The sequence below is a fragment of the Nelusetta ayraudi genome, unplaced genomic scaffold (genome assembly GCF_046127955.1).
Source record: "Nelusetta ayraudi isolate G7.1 ecotype Tasmania unplaced genomic scaffold, CSIRO-AGI_Nayr_v1 ptg000010l, whole genome shotgun sequence".
Taxonomy (NCBI): Eukaryota; Metazoa; Chordata; class Actinopteri; order Tetraodontiformes; family Monacanthidae; genus Nelusetta; species Nelusetta ayraudi.
This window is the reverse complement of record NW_027466060.1, coordinates 1,008,506-1,026,313: the sequence shown is the minus strand read 5'-3', so window position 1 is coordinate 1,026,313 and position 17,808 is coordinate 1,008,506. Positions and strand designations below refer to the sequence as shown.

At 45.3% G+C, this 17,808-nt stretch overlaps 2 protein-coding genes across 6 annotated transcripts; both read right to left on the bottom strand.

Moving 5' to 3' along the window:
* Positions 1–2,884: 2,884 nt before the first annotated feature.
* Positions 2,885–14,910, bottom strand: trpv4 (transient receptor potential cation channel, subfamily V, member 4). 5 transcript variants are annotated; one of them, XR_012926120.1, is made up of 18 exons: positions 14,744–14,910; positions 13,537–13,669; positions 12,773–13,227; positions 11,927–12,102; positions 10,582–10,734; positions 9,870–10,010; positions 8,182–8,480; positions 7,327–7,506; positions 6,983–7,141; positions 6,438–6,530; positions 6,254–6,327; positions 5,741–5,906; positions 5,585–5,651; positions 5,195–5,499; positions 4,564–4,691; positions 4,360–4,481; positions 3,940–4,248; positions 2,885–3,858 (listed from the first exon to the last, which is right to left on the bottom strand). XR_012926120.1 is itself a non-coding variant. In XM_076019533.1 (17 exons), exons 2-17 carry the CDS (start codon positions 13,573–13,575, stop codon positions 4,154–4,156), a joined length of 2,652 nt encoding a protein of 883 aa, XP_075875648.1. In that variant the 5' UTR covers positions 13,576–14,066; positions 14,744–14,910; the 3' UTR covers positions 2,885–4,153. The 5 variants fall into 5 exon arrangements, 4 of the variants coding, with proteins under 4 accessions (XP_075875648.1, XP_075875650.1, XP_075875647.1 ...); XM_076019533.1 differs by having other exon boundaries at positions 2,885–4,248; positions 13,537–14,066; XM_076019535.1 differs by having other exon boundaries at positions 2,885–4,248; positions 13,591–14,066.
* A 351-nt stretch (positions 14,911–15,261) lies between these two features.
* gltpa (glycolipid transfer protein a) lies at positions 15,262–17,732 on the bottom strand. Its single transcript, XM_076019405.1, has 5 exons — positions 17,387–17,732; positions 16,478–16,536; positions 16,271–16,404; positions 16,043–16,193; positions 15,262–15,959 (listed from the first exon to the last, which is right to left on the bottom strand). The coding sequence occupies exons 1-5, from the start codon at positions 17,487–17,489 to the stop codon at positions 15,777–15,779; spliced, it is 630 nt and encodes a 209-aa protein (XP_075875520.1). The 5' UTR covers positions 17,490–17,732; the 3' UTR covers positions 15,262–15,776.
* Between the last annotated feature and the right edge of the window lie 76 nt (positions 17,733–17,808).

Below are 17,808 nucleotides of genomic sequence, written 5' to 3'. Positions count from 1 at the left end.
TCGTGGCCGCGGTCGCCCTCTGTCCTCTCTGCCCTCCAGTAAACATCTTCTTAAACAATTTTTAAGACATGGACAAAGCCCCCAGTGTAATGAAGTTAAGCATATTAGTCTTAGGACTCACTTTGCACATCACCGCCATATGCCGGCTTCTTACAGTCCTGTTATTTGCTTGACCTTTTTCACCCCGGCAGTAGTTTGTGTAACATACGGTCCACAGGTCGGAAAAGGTTGTGCCTTGCCTTAAGGTAAGCGACCAATCAGGAGACAGAGAAAATGGAATCAATGGCCACCTATGCTGAGGGACTGTGGGACGTGTCTTTTTTAAGACACTTGAACTAACCAAGCACAGGAAATGGCAAATTAACGCGCTTTCTTTTATAAAGATTTTTTTTTTAAATTCTCAAATTTAAACCTGACATATCAAATTTGCAAAATAAACACACATAACTCGTTATTTTTAGGCTATTTACAACAACACGCACTGTTACAAGAAGTCCACTTCCTGAAGATAGGCCGCCGCCACAGGAGCCCCAGCAGAATTCAGCTCTGAAGCCTGTTCCTCTCTATTGTCTCCTCACTTACAACCTCTCCACCCACCTAAGGCATCAGATAAGGCACAGACTGATGAGCCGGTCGCCTCCGCCAGAGCGTGCGGCACTGCGAGAGTGCACACTGATTTCATACGCACTCGCTCAGACAGAAAAAGAGCTCCGTGGAGCAGAAATGCTTCTCTTATTAGCAAAACTCATTCACCTGCACGCCACATTGAGTCCGTGGCAATTTCACAATAAATCACGAGAGACTCCTATAGAGGCCGGCCGGGCGGCGGGGGCCGACGCTCCGCCGCGGCCCTGCCCTCGCCTGTCAGCTTAGACACTCTGAATCATTTCAGGTTCAGCAGCCTTGTTTCATCTCAGATGAACTGAAAGGTCATCTCACACGTCGCCTAACCAATATGTCCCCGGCTCCTCATCTCACAGGGCCCCCTGTGATTGCTCATTCCATTTAGAAATACCACACCTTGGTGGAATATTTCACAGGAGATTAGAGGAAGAATTTTTACAGGAATTATTTCAAAGCAACAAAAAAAGAGCTTTGATTTTAAAGGTGACAGAACTTTGGCCCGGTGCTCATCATTCAAGTCTTTGCTGGGTTTTATGTGAAAATCCTTCACTACATAGTGTGTTGGGAGTTTTAGTTCTTGAAAGGCATGGCCCACATGCTTTTCTCTGTGTAGTAAGGTGCTGCACCTCAGGCAGACTTTGAATAGTTCACTTGGAACCATCAGGCAGCCCAGAGTCTCATTCAGTGCATAAAGAATGAGCTGGCCCTGATCCAGCAGCACCATAACTACATGAGGACACATCAGCATAAACACCTTTAGTGCTTACCCGGACAATGGCTGAACTATTAGAGCTGCCGCTATGTAAGCTAGTTACCTTTGCTCAAGATTGAGCCGCCCACTTTCCCCTCGCTAGCGGAAAACCCATCGCCGCCGCCGCCGCCGCCGCCGCCATCCTGCCTGGCTGTCACTCAGTTTGTCAAGACACATTTGTGGCGGCGCGCACGCTGCGAGCGAGCGAGCGAGCCATTTTACTAACACTTCCTGTGCGAGTGTGCGGTTCCAGAGTTGCTGACAGTGACACTTGCAGGACCGAGCCCTGCCCTACTTAACAAGGCTGCGGAGAGGAGGGCAGGCCAAGTTGTCAGCGGCGCTAGGTGCTCACTGCTTAGATAAACCTGGAGGATTAGTGGCCCAGTTAAAGTTGGGGCAAAGAGGATTAGCCTCTTCTCTGAGGTGCTGAGAGATTCCCTGTGTCCTTCAGCGCGGCTGGCCTCTGAGAGGGGCGTCGGGAGGCGGAGGAGGATGGAGGTGAGGGCCAAGGCCCCCTGGAGTCGGTGCTGCAGGGTGACATATTAAGGAGGGAGATGGAGAGTGGGGTGGAAAGGTGAGAGGAAATGAAGCAGTTCATGAATTGTTGCCAGCTTGAGGCTTCATTAGGAAAGCAAAAGCCCTTAATTATTGGCCGTGTGTTGTAGCAAGGTCAACATGCTCCCTGTTCCGCCGTAAAAAACTCCAGAATAGCACCGCATTCCACACACTCACGCATCAGGAGGAGTTAGCGCTCTGACGCCAACTGTGATTTGAAAATGTACGTATCTGTGACACGCGGAAACGGTTTAGGTAGACAGTCACCCAACTGAGAAGCCTGGGCTCTACGTGCAACACTGCGGAGGAATCTAGGATCTCTGTCGCCCTCACCAGGTCAAAAACGGAACTGACTCCGATAAAAACGTTACTAGATTTTAATGTTGCGTTTTTTGCAACATAATCCAAGATTGAGCCCCGATGTGCACTGACCAAATTATGTTTCATTTTTATATATCCCCACATAAATCTGAACTATGCTATATTTTTATACAGTAAAATACATACCTAAGAATTTTAGTTGAAGTTAAATAAAGTCATTTTGCAAAAACAACTCAACTCAAACCGAATCAGAGTCAGATTTTGAGCATTGCTTTTGTCCCACCTTATTTAGTTGCCTTCAGTCTGGTCAGTTCTATTCCACTATTAACTGAATTGATGGCTATTTGTGGATGTTATTACCTCAAAATAAAATATTGGTCAGTTTGCTAGGGGAAGAAAATAGTAGAACAAGTGATAACAGAAATGATTTTCAGTACTTCATTAAAAAAAAAAAGAAATCTTATTTTCTTTAGCACTACTCACAAACAGAATGTCAGTGTTTTTTATTGTCTAAAACATTTCTGGGTAATTTTAAAATATAATTGAATAAAATGTAACAAAGAAAAGTGCAATTTAATATGCTTTGGTAACTTTTTAAATGAAAGATGGAGCAGCTGCGAAGACAACTGCAGCTTATAAAATAAAATCAGCGTTTATTGTTCTGGACAAGCATTTTGAAAAACATCAACACGTCTCTTTAGAAAAAGAAAAAGTAAAAAACAATGAACATCGACCTGTGACCTTCAACTGCAGTGAATTGAAAAATGAATTGTTAGCGCTATCCGCTCCTAATCAGACCCAGTCTTCCAGCACAATGCAACACAAATACATGCATATATAAAGCAGTTGTGCATAAACAAGATGGTATATAGGGCAGAGAGCCAATTGTAATGAGGGGGAAAAGGGAAGCGGAGAATGGCAAGGCCTGAGAGTTGATTATGCAAATACCCCAGCTGCGAAGAAACAATAACTGTGGAAATTCAAAGACAAACCGTAGCACGGAAGGCTATTGTCTCGCATTTGCATACGTGCTTGACAACTATAACCTGCTCATCATGCCCATCTTGTTCCGAGCCATGTCTTTGTGCTCATACAATAATGCACGGATCCGAAATTGTAATGGTGCATTGTTTCAATTTAAATGAAAGCTCTGCAGCCCGAGCTCGCAGCTCGAGTCTGACACTTTCAGAGTTTTATGAACTATTTGATTGACACAATATAGAAAGTGGTGGAAAGACACACACTGTAAAGTAGATGCAAACAGCTCATATACTCTGGTTTTATCCAACCTGAAAAAATATACATTCAAATAAGAATATACACTGGATTTTCTATGGCACTTTGCAGCGTCTACTTTTACAATATTTTGCTACACTTCTTTTCAACAAATTCTGTTAAATCTGCAGATAGCACTTCTTAAAGATTTAGTTTGGTCTGATAATGCAATAATACAATAACTGTGCTCTTACCATCAAAAACATGGCACACTTTTAGTCCCTGTAGCAATGGTATGACAGGAAGTGCTGAAATATTTCCCCTTTCAATCCCTGAGTGATCAGCAACTGTGAGTAGAGCAAAAGCACGTAACGTTTTCAAATTCTTCTTTCCTTTGAATATGAGTAAAAGAATGAAGACATAAAACTACAGTTTACGGTATCATTCGCTCTTTAGCGTCAGTGAATTCTCACTTTAAATATCGTGCATCCAGTGTTGGCAGCCCTCTGCGCCTGCTTACAGCGGTCGTCTTGACATCACGATTTACCCTGAACAGCCCCGTGATCGAAAGGCATGTGAGATCTGTGCAAATCAGTGCACTCATTGGCCCAATGGTCCCCAGTAGAGTGATCTCAGCGATGTCGATGGCTCTCTGCCGTCTCCTCGCACCAGGACGAGCGCAGGGCGTCAGTGTCTCAGCGTCAGCGGCTCCATCTCGATCACCGAAGGCCGCGGGCCCCTGCTCAACTCCACCGCCCTTGGGACCACCGTGGACCAGCGGTCTGGAAGGGAATTAAAAGGACACGCTTCAATTCATCTGCGGCAACGAGCCGGAGCCGTCACATGTTCATCTGTCTTTGAACGAATTTGCCAGAGCACGGCGGGAGTCACACCTCTCCTCAAGGTTCGGACACTCTGATGCCGCCCGTTGGTTTGGCAGGTCTCGTTCTTGCCGGGATCCTCGTTAATTATGGCCAGGTTCTGATTCCAGTGGCACCAGTTCACCTCATCTACCCTGAGACAAGAAGCGAGCCAGTAAGCTATCTGTTAGGTGTGCGTGTGTGTGTGCGCGCACGTGGGTGTCTCATTCAGAATACCTGAAACACCAGCGCCGGTCCGGTGTGCCATCCAAGTTTTTCCCCACAGTCACCATCTCCCCGACTCGAAAAGACTTCCGGAGACAGACTGGAAACGAGCGCTCAATGTCCAAGATGGTCGTTGCCCACTGTTATGAAAACACTACAATTAGAGCCCCCTTATATGACATGGACGTATTTCTTTATTGAATTATCCGGACACTCTTTAAATCCACAGGGGCAGAAAAAAAGCGGATTTATCCCACTGTTTTTCAGTCGCCTGCAAAAAAAAGAGGGGGAGCTCAGCTGAAGCTCTTTGCTAAAAGTGCTACTTTATGTTGTCGTGCACGCGTTGGAAGGACAAACAGAGGGCAGAGCAAACAGCCTTTGTGCCCTTTGGGAGGGAATGACTGCTGTGTTTTAGCGCTTTTACACTTTTTGTGGAAAACATTGCAGCAAGTGGGAGGAGAAAAGAATGGGCTAACAGGGTGATAGTAAAAACCTGGGAGAGGCATCTGCACGGCTTTTAGAGAGATTGTTGAATTATTGTTGAATCATTGCTATTAAATATATTCTATAACGATATATCAATATAGAAAGTATTGTACATTCCATTTTAATCTGCCACCACAAGCACTATGTTCTGGCTCACCTGAAGCTTCCAGATCTTCTTGCTCTCCTTGGAGACCTGCCCCACTGTCTCACCCATCAGAGCGATCAACATGTTGAGCAGCAGCACAAAGGTGAGGATGATGTAGGTCACCAGCAGGATGAGGAACACTGCGGGGTACTGGGCGCTGTGGATCATGTCCAGCTCTCCCATGCCAATGGTCAGCTTAAAGAGGTCCAGCAGGAAGGTGCTAAAGGTGTCGGGGTCTCTGCAGTTTGGGTAGGTGGGACAGTCCCCTTCACACTCAGAACCCGGTGCTGGACACACCGTCAGCAGCGATACCAAGGCTGCAGGAGGTGGAAACATGGGGTTGGCTTACGTTCCTGCGAGTCTATGGGGTGATAATTGCCAAAGTGAAGGAGGGTGCCTTACCTGATGCATATCCAATCATGAAGAGGACGTACACCAGCAGGAATCTAAAAAGGTCTTTGAAAAGAATCTGTGAAGCCAAAGATCGATCGTGAGCTCAAACAGGAAGTCGAACCGCCAGCCCTTTGAGATTGAGTCGTCATCTCTTCACAGCCTTGCCTTCTGTATCATGATGCTGTAGGTACCGGTGAGCTTGAGTCCTCTGGTGAAGTACAGAGTGTTCATCCAGCCCAGGACGAGTGCAAACACCATCACAGACACGTAGGCTTCGATGCCAGACAGGTAGAGAGCGGCGGTTACGACGATTAGCACAGAGTAAATGAAGCTGGGGAGGACGGGGAGAGAGCGGCAGTCGGTCAAAGGATAATTCAGCGGGACAGCGATAGCGGCGATTGCAGGGAACAGACTGTAGACGTCGTGTTCCTGCGGATTTAAACTTGCACGGTTCAAAGAGCTTCTTGACATTTTCTACTTAATTTTTTTTCTTTAATTCCAACCTTAATTCCAACCTTAATTAAGGTTGTAAACTACAACAACATGCCAGGGTGGAGGTTGAGGCATTAATTAGATGGCTCAATTAAGAGGATGCACAAACTGCCTCGGGGTGAAAATCAGCGTGAGCCGCAGCGGATGTGGGAGATAGGGGGGGGAGGCCAGTCGATTGAGACTTACTACAGCAGCTGAAAGGATCCGTCAATAAATAAGGACTTCACCCCGGGGCACTTTTTTAAGAAGAGGTCCTTAATCTGCAAAGAGCAAGAGAAACATTACCATAATGAAAAGAAAAGCTTCTTGTTACTAAACAGGGAGCGGGGGGGGGGTTGGGGCTTCAGGGAGTCACGGCGCATCCACTCACGTTGGTGAGGAAAAAGAAAATTCCTGATGCCAAGGTAATGACCTCTCCAGCCATTCGCAGGTAGTCAGAGGAAGTTGTGTACGGATACGGGGGCTGAAAATGAACAAAGAATGAAAAAAATAGTGACACAGTGCTTCTAAGAGGGGTTTTTATCTAGTCTGAATACAGCTGTGTTTCTCTGCATCCACTCCTCATAGTAGGTTTGTAGGTGTACAACCAGATGATGATGATGATGACGATGATGATGATGAGCCAACATGCTAGCATGACAATCAAATCTGTGCACAGTACAGATGATGTAAAACTTCTGAAGATTATTGTGCAGCTGCAGCTCCTCATGGAATATATTGATGCTTTAAGTGGGACAGGCGGGCAGCACCAGAAATGTTCTCCGCTCGCACTCAGCACGTTACACTGAGCGGCTGAGAAATGAGAGCACGCCACCCTAACGCGATTTGCACGTTTGCACTTTTTAAGTGTATTGCCGCGATGGATCGTTGACCATCTTCCATCTGACCCTTCCAGAACTCTGCTGCCTCACCCACCGTTCCCTGTGTCGGCCGGTAGTAAGACACCAGGGTGAAGACGATCATGGTAATGAGGTAGGACACCACGCTGATGTAAAAGGTGACGGCGGCAAACTTCTGCCACTTGGCCCTCAGCAGCTCGTTGACGGGCGCCACTGCCAACATCTCATGGCGGTTCTGGCAAAAGGGAGGTGGTGAGTTTGAGACTCTGTCCTGTGCACTCACAACCGTTATCATTTTTGAAAAATGATCAATCAATGTCATTACTGGCAAAAAAAAAAATATTTATACTTTTTACTTAAGTACATTTCGGAACCTGCATGAACACTGTGACCACCCCTGGGTGACTGCTCTGCACTCACCTCATTGCGGCTGTTGTAGACGAGGATTTCCAGCACGGACGGCTCCTCTCCACATGTGTCCAGCGAGGACAGATCATACAAGGAGGAGTACACCGGCCCGTAGGCCCAGTCCTTGAACTTGCGGGACAGGTGACGAACTTCCTCGTCTTTGATCTCACGCCGGATGATGTGCTGAAACACCTGGAGGGGGGGGAGAAGAAGAGGACTGACCACCTCGACAGAAGAACTGGACTCCACATGCACAGCACCATCATCTGGGAACTGCCCATTAGTCCAACCTCCCATTAGTCCGACAAATTGCCCATTGGTCTGACCTCCCTTTCGGGTAAGGGTTAGGATTAGGGTTAGGGTTAGGGTTGTTAAATTGGGGAATTGGGGTTCCGCATGTGCTAGAAGCTCCAAAATTGAAGTGGCTGTGTCTTGAGGGATCCTGATGAACCTGCAAGTGGTCCCATGTCTCTAGGACAAAGTTGACCTTTGACCCCATAGTCTTGCACAGCATTAGGGCTAGGGTTAAGGCTGGAATTAGGGTTAGAGTTTTGAAATTAGGGTTAGGGTTTTGAAATTAGGGTTAGGGTTTCGGGGTTCCTCATGTGCTAGAAGCCCCAAATTTGGCGTGGGTGTGTCTTGGGTGCTCCTGATGAAAACGCAAGTGGCCCCATGTCTCTAGGACAAAGTTGACCTTTGACCCCATAGACTTTCATGGCGTTAGGGTTAGGGTTAAGGCTGGAATAAGGGTTAGGATTGGCGTAAGCGTTTGGGTTAGGGTTGGGGTCAGGGTTTGGGGAGGTCGGACGAATGGGAAATTTGTCGGACTAATGGGAGGTCGGACCAAAGCCGCACTCCCATCCATACCCCTATCTTGCCCAGCTGGGCGGCCATCATGAGCGGCGACATGCTGTCGTTGTTGAGCACCGCTTCCAGGCTGCAGTCCGGGTAGAGTTTGGCGCACTTGATGAGCAGCAGGTCATACATCTTGGTGAGGAAGCGCGTGTTGTCCTTGGTGTTGTCGGCGATGTGCACCAGCGCGTGCAGCACCGTGTTGCCGCGCGAGTCCTGCCGCCTCATGTCGGCCTTCTTGTGCGGGTTCTCAGTCAGGTAGTGCACAATGTCTGGCTGGTTGGTGCAGGCAGCCAGCGAGAGGGGGAGCTCACCTGGGTGGAGGCCGAGCAGAGAGGGAACCCCTCACTTCAAGCACCAGGGTACACACTGGCATTCAGATTAAAAACAGGCTCATCGGCAGAAGGCTTAATTAAGAATGCGTAGCCTACCACTGTACATTGTTGTTTGTTTGTGTTTTTCTCTTCCTTTTTTTATCTAAAGCATGCTTAACACTGATCAAAGATTTGACTTAAATCCCCTGCTATGAAAACAGCACAATTAGCAGTTGTTTGCGGGAGGGGTGCCGCTCTGTGCCCGAGTGCCAAAAAGCAGCTGCTGAAAATGAGCCGTTGCCATGGGTGACATATTACTTTGTCACCTCACATAGAAACGCTCCTCTTCATGGATTTTGCACGGGTGCATGCAGAGTGTAAGCGTGAGTCTAAATCCCATTAGCCGTCAGCCCTGCCAGGTTCCTGTTCACCTCAGTGCAAAGCTCCGCAGCAAATTACTCACACTGTGCCTGGACACGCTGGGATTTGGGAATGACAGCCGTGCTAAGCGCAAATAGAAATCATCCCCTCTGTGATGAGTGCCGAGTATAAAGCATGAATGCAATCAAATGAACTGTTTTTGGAACTGGGTTAGGGTGGAGAACAAGAGGCGTCAGGAAGTCATTTCTGACCATCATTCAGGGATCACAGGAAGTGATAGTTTTCATTTACATTAAAAGGTGGCAGAAAAGCCAAACTAGCTGAATAATGGAAGGTAGACATGGCGTTTTACTTGTGTAATTGGTTAACTTTTCTACATCAGGGGCCTTTTTGATCGGTGATGTTGCAATTTGACCAGCCAGCAGAGGGCAGTGTTGAGTTTAGTTTCCAATTTGTTTATAGTGGGTGGGGACTGGGGCGTTAACTGAGGTTGTTCGAGATTTCGTTTTTTGGGTTGCTTTTTATTTGAACACTAACGCTGTCCAGTGAACACACCTGACCAGCTCATGACATAATAGTTTCCTTTCTGCAGCGCCACCAGTGACAGTTTGTCATGGTGGTGGGGTGGAGTTGGGTGTGGGGAGGGGAAGTAGACTTTGGCTTAGGGTCACAGCATCCTGTCTGTGTCCAGTAGAGCCCTGCCACATTACAAAGACAGAGGGTGGATGCTAATTTTAGCTCATTCCTTCACTGTGACAAAGTGAAGAAATAAGTGTTTGATACAAAAAGCTGCTGCAGCAGAACACGTCACACAAACGTAATGACTGAAACAGTCACAGTCGGTTGTGGAAAACAAATTGAGATCCCAGACTCACAAAAGCACGAGGAAGAAGCCACATTGTGACCGATGGATGGGGCAGAACTCACAAAAATTATGTTTAAGCAACCTGCTGTTTGATTTCTTGGCTTGAGAAAACAAACAAAAGCATCAACACACACTGTTGTTACCAAAGTAGAAGTAGCCTCCCTCATCTCTGGGCTGGAAGAAGCGTCCCCTGGCCTGGGCGTGAACATCAGCCCCCTTCTCCACCAGCAGCTCCACGTACTGCTTAGAGCGTCGCTCTATGGCAATGTGTAGCGCTGTCTGGCCTGGCAGTGACGAGGAACAGAGAAAGTTTCAAACAATTATGACTTTGTCTGACTGATACTTGGTTGCGTCTTCTTCTCTTCTTTTTTTTTAATTTGCTAAATGTTACTAACAGTAAATTCTGAAATGAGATGTGATTTGTTTATTATGTTGATAGACATTTTTTCATATTACAGTTTTGAACAAGTGTAGATTTTTTAATTTCCCACAACAGTTTTTCAGCCATTCACAAAAATAAGCCTATCAAATTTTTAATTGAATTTATGCTTTAAAGAAAAGAAAAAAAGAACAACCCAGCGCCCCCCTCCAAAAGTAATGTTTATAAAAAACAACGTAAGGAATTGAGGCCCAGGCCTGGGTTTTGTCATTTATAGAGTTTTAAACAGTCAGTGTACACACAGACAGTGTGAGCCCCAACACTGGGCCTCCTCCTCTTCCTCCACAGTCAGACAGCTAAATCAACTCCGCACCAACGTCGGCCTCAGCCATGACTTCATCTGCACAATTAGCAGCTGTTATAACTTTCATCCCATCCGCATGTTACCAGCAAGGCTGCTGTACTATTATCATTACCTCTGTAGTAGACATCCCTGAAGGGCGTGTTAATGAACTCTCTGAGGTTGCCGGTTTTCTCTGCTATGTCCACCAGTAGCGGGATGGTCACATTCTGCCCACCGTAAAGGTTCAGCAAGGCTTTGGGCAGACAGGTCTTACCCGTGGACAGCTCTGGTGGAAACAGGAAGAAGAACTTTCTAAAATTAAAATTCTCACTTAAAGGGAAAAAGTGCATTCATGTGGGGAACAAACTTCAAACTGTGATTTTATTTATTTATTTTAAGTAGCTATTGCTTCTGCCACCAGATGTAATCTCAATGGGTTTAATATTCAACTTTGAAGAGATATTGGAACATTAAAGTTTGACCCTTTCTCTTTGTGGCTGGATGTTTCTGTTCAGCTATTTTAGATCCATAGGTATATAAGATATACCTGACATACATGCTTTAGCAAAGAACCTGAACTACCTTGTGAAATGTTTTGAGTGACATGTTTTATTTTATCGTTTATCGTTACTTTTATAATTGTATTCATTTATTTATATGTATTTATTTATTAGAATTATTTAGTTTTGTACAAGCCAGATCTCAGTACACGCTGTATTGAAGAGTGTTTTGATTCACTTTATGTACCACTTCACATTCTGTGTGCAGCTCACATTCAAAGCTGAAAGGTGAACTCATAATAATTAAGTAACGATGTCAAGTCGAGGAAACCCTTATCGTCTGCTTAAAATATGACTTCCGATTGATTTCCTCTAAATCTGAACCAATGCACCAAGAGGATCTTGGCGGTCGTCTGCGTAATCAGCGTTCACAGGATTAAAGTGTGACTGATGAGAGGTTAAGAAGCCCCTTGGCTATTTTTAGTTATATTTAAGAGTCTGTTGGGTTTTGCGTGAATCTATGGGAATCCACAGTTTGCTGTGATTTCTCTCTGCTCCCTGTCAGTCTGTACTAACTTCTCAGAAACACACAGGAAGGTTTATTTGGGCCGGGCTCAAGCAGGACAAAGACCTCCTTCCCCAGCCTCCCGGCACTCCCACCCTTCCCCTCGCATATCCTCTGAGCCAAAAAACAGCAGAAAGAGGGGAGCAGGCCAAGACATAAGGTCAAGGCAGAGCCACTGCGTGATAAGACTCGGTTTCCACTCTAAAGCAAAGGCACGGGCGAGAACAGTGTGTGTAACACTCTGCATATCTACGTTTACTGTGTAAGAAGCTACGTCACAAACATACAGCAGCTGCTTTGCTTCCATTGTTGGTCGATGGGCTTCAACGCAATAAAATCCTCCCTCTCGATGATGTTAGCTTGGACACTCAAAGTTTTCCTGAGGATGATCGGCCGGCACATTTCCAACCCACCTCTAAACTCTTCATCGGTCAGCCTCTTTTCGTGACCTTGCAGGTACTCCAAGAGGCCCTCCAGTGCCTCGTCGTCTGCGCGCGACACGCAGTCGAAGAGGAGAGAGAGGTTGAATATCTTCACCACCTTTGGCGGGTCTGCGCTCGCACCATCGTCGCACGACGTCTCAGCTTTACTAAGGGGACACGAAGACGACAAAGCGCGATGTTTTACAAAAAGCCACCTTGGAATCTTATGGGAGATTTTTAAAAAATATCAACTTAAAGAAAGAGGGAAGTGATGGATGGCATCAAATACTGGCTTTTGATGTTGAAACAAATTTGAGCAACCCACCACATGCTAATGTTCCAGTAAATAGACGTCTATTTGTGTGTGTGCGCGTGTTATTGGAGGAAGTGAGTAGAACAGCCAGAAACAGGCGGAGCTTGACTATTACATACTACCTCAACTGCTGCAGCGCAGGCACTAACAACATACCCTCTGTTACATCAAGTGAATGGACTGAAAGAGCACAAGAACCACTGTGTGTGTGTGTGTGTGTGTGTGCGTATGTGTGTGTGTGTGTGTGTGCGTGTGTGCATGCGTGTCTAAACCTCCTAATGTGGCACACCTCTGTCTACACAGTGGTGCTTGCAAAAGGTTTTCACATTTTTTATGACTTCTTTTTCCAAACCAGCCCATTTGTCCCTGGAAAAATAAAAAGTTCAGTGCAGTTTGACTACCGTCGAGGCTGTAAAAGCGAAGCCATTAAACCAGAGGGGACACAATTATTAAAACCTGGGGACGCACATGAATGAGTGAAGTTCAGTGAAGTGCACAGAGACGGGCGGTGAAGATCTTCTCACCCTCTGGGGAGCTTCTTCCTGCGTCGCTTCTGGTTGCTGGTGTTCCTGTAGGTGCCGTAGTCAAAGAGAGAGTCCATGGGGGCTTTCTTTGGCCCCGGCACCACGTTGGACTCGTATATAGTCGATTCCAGCAGGTCCATGGGGTTGGAGATCCCTTTCTTGAAAGCACCCTGGAATTTCATGCGCAGATTCTGCCTGCCGTCGGCCGGCTGTCCGGGCTGAACCAGCTGCAGCGCTGAGCTCTGGCTGGTGTCCTGAGGCGACGGTGAGCCGTCCTCGTTGTTGTCGAACAACAGGTCTGAGACATCGCACATTGCGAACTCCGCGTCGCCGTCCGCCTGGGCCGTCCCGCCGTTGCTCATGTCGACGGACACGTCAACTCTTCCCCGGCCAGAGCCGACGGTGTCGGCCTTGGTCAAGGCAATGTGGCCCCGTCTGAGGAGGGCAGTGCGGCCCTAGGATGGACAGAACGGTGAGACCAAATGGTGAAGTGTCCTCAGTCGAAAGAAGTAGGCATGAGCTACGTTTACATTCCTTGGTAATCAATAAAGTGTGTATAGGGGTGTCTGGTGTCTGGTGTTTTTCTTTCCTGGTGGTCAGAAATTCTACAATAAAAATCTAGCTTTCAGTTAAACTATTCGTGTAGTTCTGTAGCGTATAACTTTGAATTGTTCTCATCTATAGCAGCAACTTTCAGCTACTCAGATTAGACAATTTCACCCTCAGATATTCCAGTTCAAGTCCGGCTGTAACCAGAGATGTACCTGTAGTTGGAAGTAGATTTTGCGATGGTCATTTGACATTTAACCCTTCTGTACCTCATTCATCCCTTCTATCGCAAAGACGTGCCAAATTCTTCAGTGGAGGGTGGAGGTGACGCCGGAGCGCGCGGTCATCCTGGAGGAGGCAAAGAGAGAGTGATGGGGGCGACCAAAGCAGCGCCGAGGAAATATGCAGAGGACCCCGTTAACACCAACAGAGCTGTGTTATTTGGGGCCGATGTGTTTGGAAAAAAAGACTGTCGCCAACATAAATAACGCGACCGTGAGCGCCGCCTCCCATTGGTCAGCGGGATGAGTTTCCTTTAGGTGGACTCACACCACCTGACCACTCAAGCGCACGCACACAAACGACTTCCTGCAGTTGGCGCCCAGAGCCACTTCTGCAGACTCAGGCTAGAAGCTCTCGCAGCGCTGCACAGCTTCCCTCGTCAAAGTGCAGGAGCTGGTCGATGACACCGACGACCGGTCCGAGCCAGACTGCCCTGGCCGGAGGGTCAACGCAAACACAGGAGCTGGAGGCCCACAGAGCGAGAGGCATGACTCACAACCTCGTCTGACAGGCAGGATTATCGTGCCTTTACACTTCAGCGGGCAGTGGGCAGTAAAAAGGACAGCAGAATGAAAAGAGGCCCCCGATAAAAAGTTAGAGTGCCAAGCGCCAGAGGCTGTTCTGACTTAAAGTTACTGAAGTGATGTATGAGAAAACACAAAAAATACAAAAATTTAAAAAAAAAACTACAGGACCCAAACATTATGGTATGGGAAGCGCTCTGGGAGTCGATCTAAAACAGCCCCTCTGAGGAATTGGACTTCCTGTTCTGTCACATGTGACATTATCCAGGGGTCCAGAGCCAAGAGGAAAGAGATATAGACAACACAAAAACAATACGGAAAATCAAGACACTTGATTCTAAACACAACAGGGAAAAGTGCAAACAGATACGACATTGTCAAATGTATATATAAATTAATTAATATCAGTGTTTTAACAATGATAATATGTGTCATGATTCAGTTAGTGCATTTATCAATACAGTGTAAAACTTAATATATATATATATATATATATATATATATATATATATATATATATATATATATATATATATATATATATATATATATATAATACTTTGTCAGTTTGTGTCATTGTAGAAGGACAAACAGGCAGAGTAGAAATAACACTTACCTTGATTCTGATCCTGATCTGTTGATCTTATGCTGAGCTTTTAGAAAACTCTCCTGAGTTTTCCTGAGTTTATCCAGCAGCAGCAGCTGTGTGCTTTCCTCCTGGCCAGTCCCTGGTAGTGTTTCTCTCATTCATGTGCCGGTCCTACAGAACAACTGGCACTTTGAGTAAAAGCTGGGCGGGACGAGGTGGTTGCTCTCTAAACTTTCCAGGAAGGTGGAGTCGGATTACAGTCAGACGCAATACCACTGAAATCCACTAGGCGCTGACAAGGCAGAGACAGTCCAACACTTACTTCATTTTTTTTTTTTTTTTTAATGTTATTACTTAATTCAATTTGACAACACAAATCTATTACAGAAGAAGACTAGTCGTGAATGCCACAGTAACTGTTATTTTCAAGTAAACCCTGTACCTAAAAAATTATGATTAAAATAAACAAACTGTCTTGCCAATTATTCAATTATTCAGTGTTTGGACATTCTGCATCACTACATATCCATATAATACTGAAAAATAACCACTTTTGCCTTCACATGAAAGCAGAATTTTTAGTAAAAAAAAAAATTGATGTAGAACTCCATATTATTGTATACGGTAAACTAACACAAGCACACATGCATGGTAAAAGGAATGAATAATTTAGCCTATTGAAGAGGGGTTTATAAACTAATAAAGTGATATATGCAGTAAAACAGCTTCTTGAAAGTCTTATGTTGTTCTGTTTTGTTTTATAGAAATTTCAGAACAGAAATCCATTATAAATAAACAAGATAAATAGTTCATCATATTTTATATTGTCAATTGGTTTACCTTGGTGGAAAATACAAGTTTTGTTTTTCTCACACACTGTATGACACACTACATTTATCTCATAATTCAGTCCACTAAAATGTAAGCCAATAAAAACAATAACATACAAATTTAAACAAATGCATATTTTTAAAGTGCAGCTCTCCTCTTAAATAATAATGAAAAATAATGAAAAAAGGGAAAGTCGTACAGATGGCCATGAATTAGGCGACAAAGACATTCACACTTTGTAATCAAGATCAGCATTCATCCTGCTGTACATCTCGTAAATGGCGTCAACTGTGGCAGTGAAGTTGACGAGGAATTTCCTGATCTTGTCCGTGGACTCCTCTTCCTTGACGTCCCTGCCCTTGGAGAGCATCCTCAGAAAATCTGACTTGTACGGAGCAGCGAACAGGGTTGCCTGGTAGGACGACAAATCAGGACTTGAAAGATTCTATCTGACTTGACTCAAGCTGAAGACTGATGGCAAGACTCCGAGCTCACCTTGAAGAACTGTTGCACCAACCAACCGTGGTACCTTTTCAGGGCTAATTCATAACCTTTGGTAATATTGACCCGAATCAAGTTCGGGTTGCTCTCGTCCTTTTCACCGTTCACAAGGCTCTGTAGGAACACCTGGATAAATCTGAGGCCCCTGGGTGAGAGAGAAGATGTGCAGGGGTGACTACTGTTTCTACCTGCGTCTAACCCACAATGTTCCACCTGTCAGACCTTTTAAGCCACATCAGAGCAAGCGTTGCTCCAACTTTAGGCCACTGCACTCCATGCATTTCCTTCTCAGCATCCAAAATCTGCTGCAGAGTCTTGAACCTCCCTGGATTGCTGTCATAAACCGCCTTGATTTTCTGTGACATAAATGTAACGTATTATTATACTTATGGAGGTGTAAAATTGAAGGGTTTTTTTGCTCGCACTCACCATGATATTGCCAGTTAAGTCAGCTTTAATAGGTGCAAAAATGGCAGAGCCGAGGTAATCTGAGGGGAAGCATGGCGAAAAATTAACAGATTCTTAAACTACATATTTAAATCAGAAAAAAAAAGTACAGTATACTAGTCAATTACTTTGACTAATCCATTTCCTGGGTTACACTGACTTTTACCACGGTCATTTAACTGGGCCAGTGAATGATGTTGCAGGACCCCAGAGGAACAGCTCTAAAGATATCAATTCATTCAAACACCTGTTTGAATGTGCAATTAACAAGAGCAGGACTTTAATAGCTTGTTGGAAAGTTGGACAAGAAATTTCTAGGTCAGGAAAAACAATAGTTGAAGAAGTGATTCCTCTTAAGGGTGTCATGTAGCACGTTGAATAGACCACCGCTGGCATATTAATACAGAATGAAGTCAAACAAAGATGCCCTGGTGCACCATGGCACCAATGAATGGGCATTAGGAACTTAATACTGGGCTAATCAATTTTCACAATTTAAAATCCAGGCCAGTAGGTTAAATTATGCATGGAAAAGGATAGTGGACAGCCTGATTGAGAGAAATATGATCCTCAAAAAGTTTACTATTTGGACAAAAATAATAATAATAATAAAAAGTTTGTTTTAATATAACAAACTTTCTTTACATTCCAATTTGTGTTTATTCATAAAACAAATATACAAGTTCTGACTGTGAAATTGGTGGCATCTGTCATCTGCCTGCTGATGCTGCAGTGTTATTTGTGTGATCAAATCATACTTTACTTCTGTGCTTTCAGACTGCTCGCGATTAGCCTCCAAAAACTTAAACATCACAAGCTCAAGTTCATTTTTCCACATGACTTCATATGTGAGAGGTGGCTAAAGTGTCACACAGTGGAAACCACACTTACCAAAGAATGTTGGAAGGTGTGACACAGCCTCCAGAAAAGGTCTTGTTTCCACCTGCCGGTCAGCCGGCAGCTGTTTGAACTGGTGCTCCATCAGTAGAGTCATGTCTCCGGTCCTGACACAATCCTACCGCTGTGAGGACAGGGAAGTACTGTCAACCCTCCGGTCAGCATGCAGGGACTCTGGAGGAGCAGTGCATGTGCTACCTAACTCTGAGCGTACAAACGCACGCATGCGCGCACACACAAACAAAGACGTCACCTAAGATGAACCAAGAGAGTGGTGGAACGTCAGGCCAGTGGCTCATGTGGTGGACCAGACACTGAGAGATCCAGGTCATCAGCACTAGCTGGGATATATGGTCAAACTTTTAAACATCCAGCCTTGTGAAGCATCTAAAGAAAGTGGTTTAAAACAAAGTAAA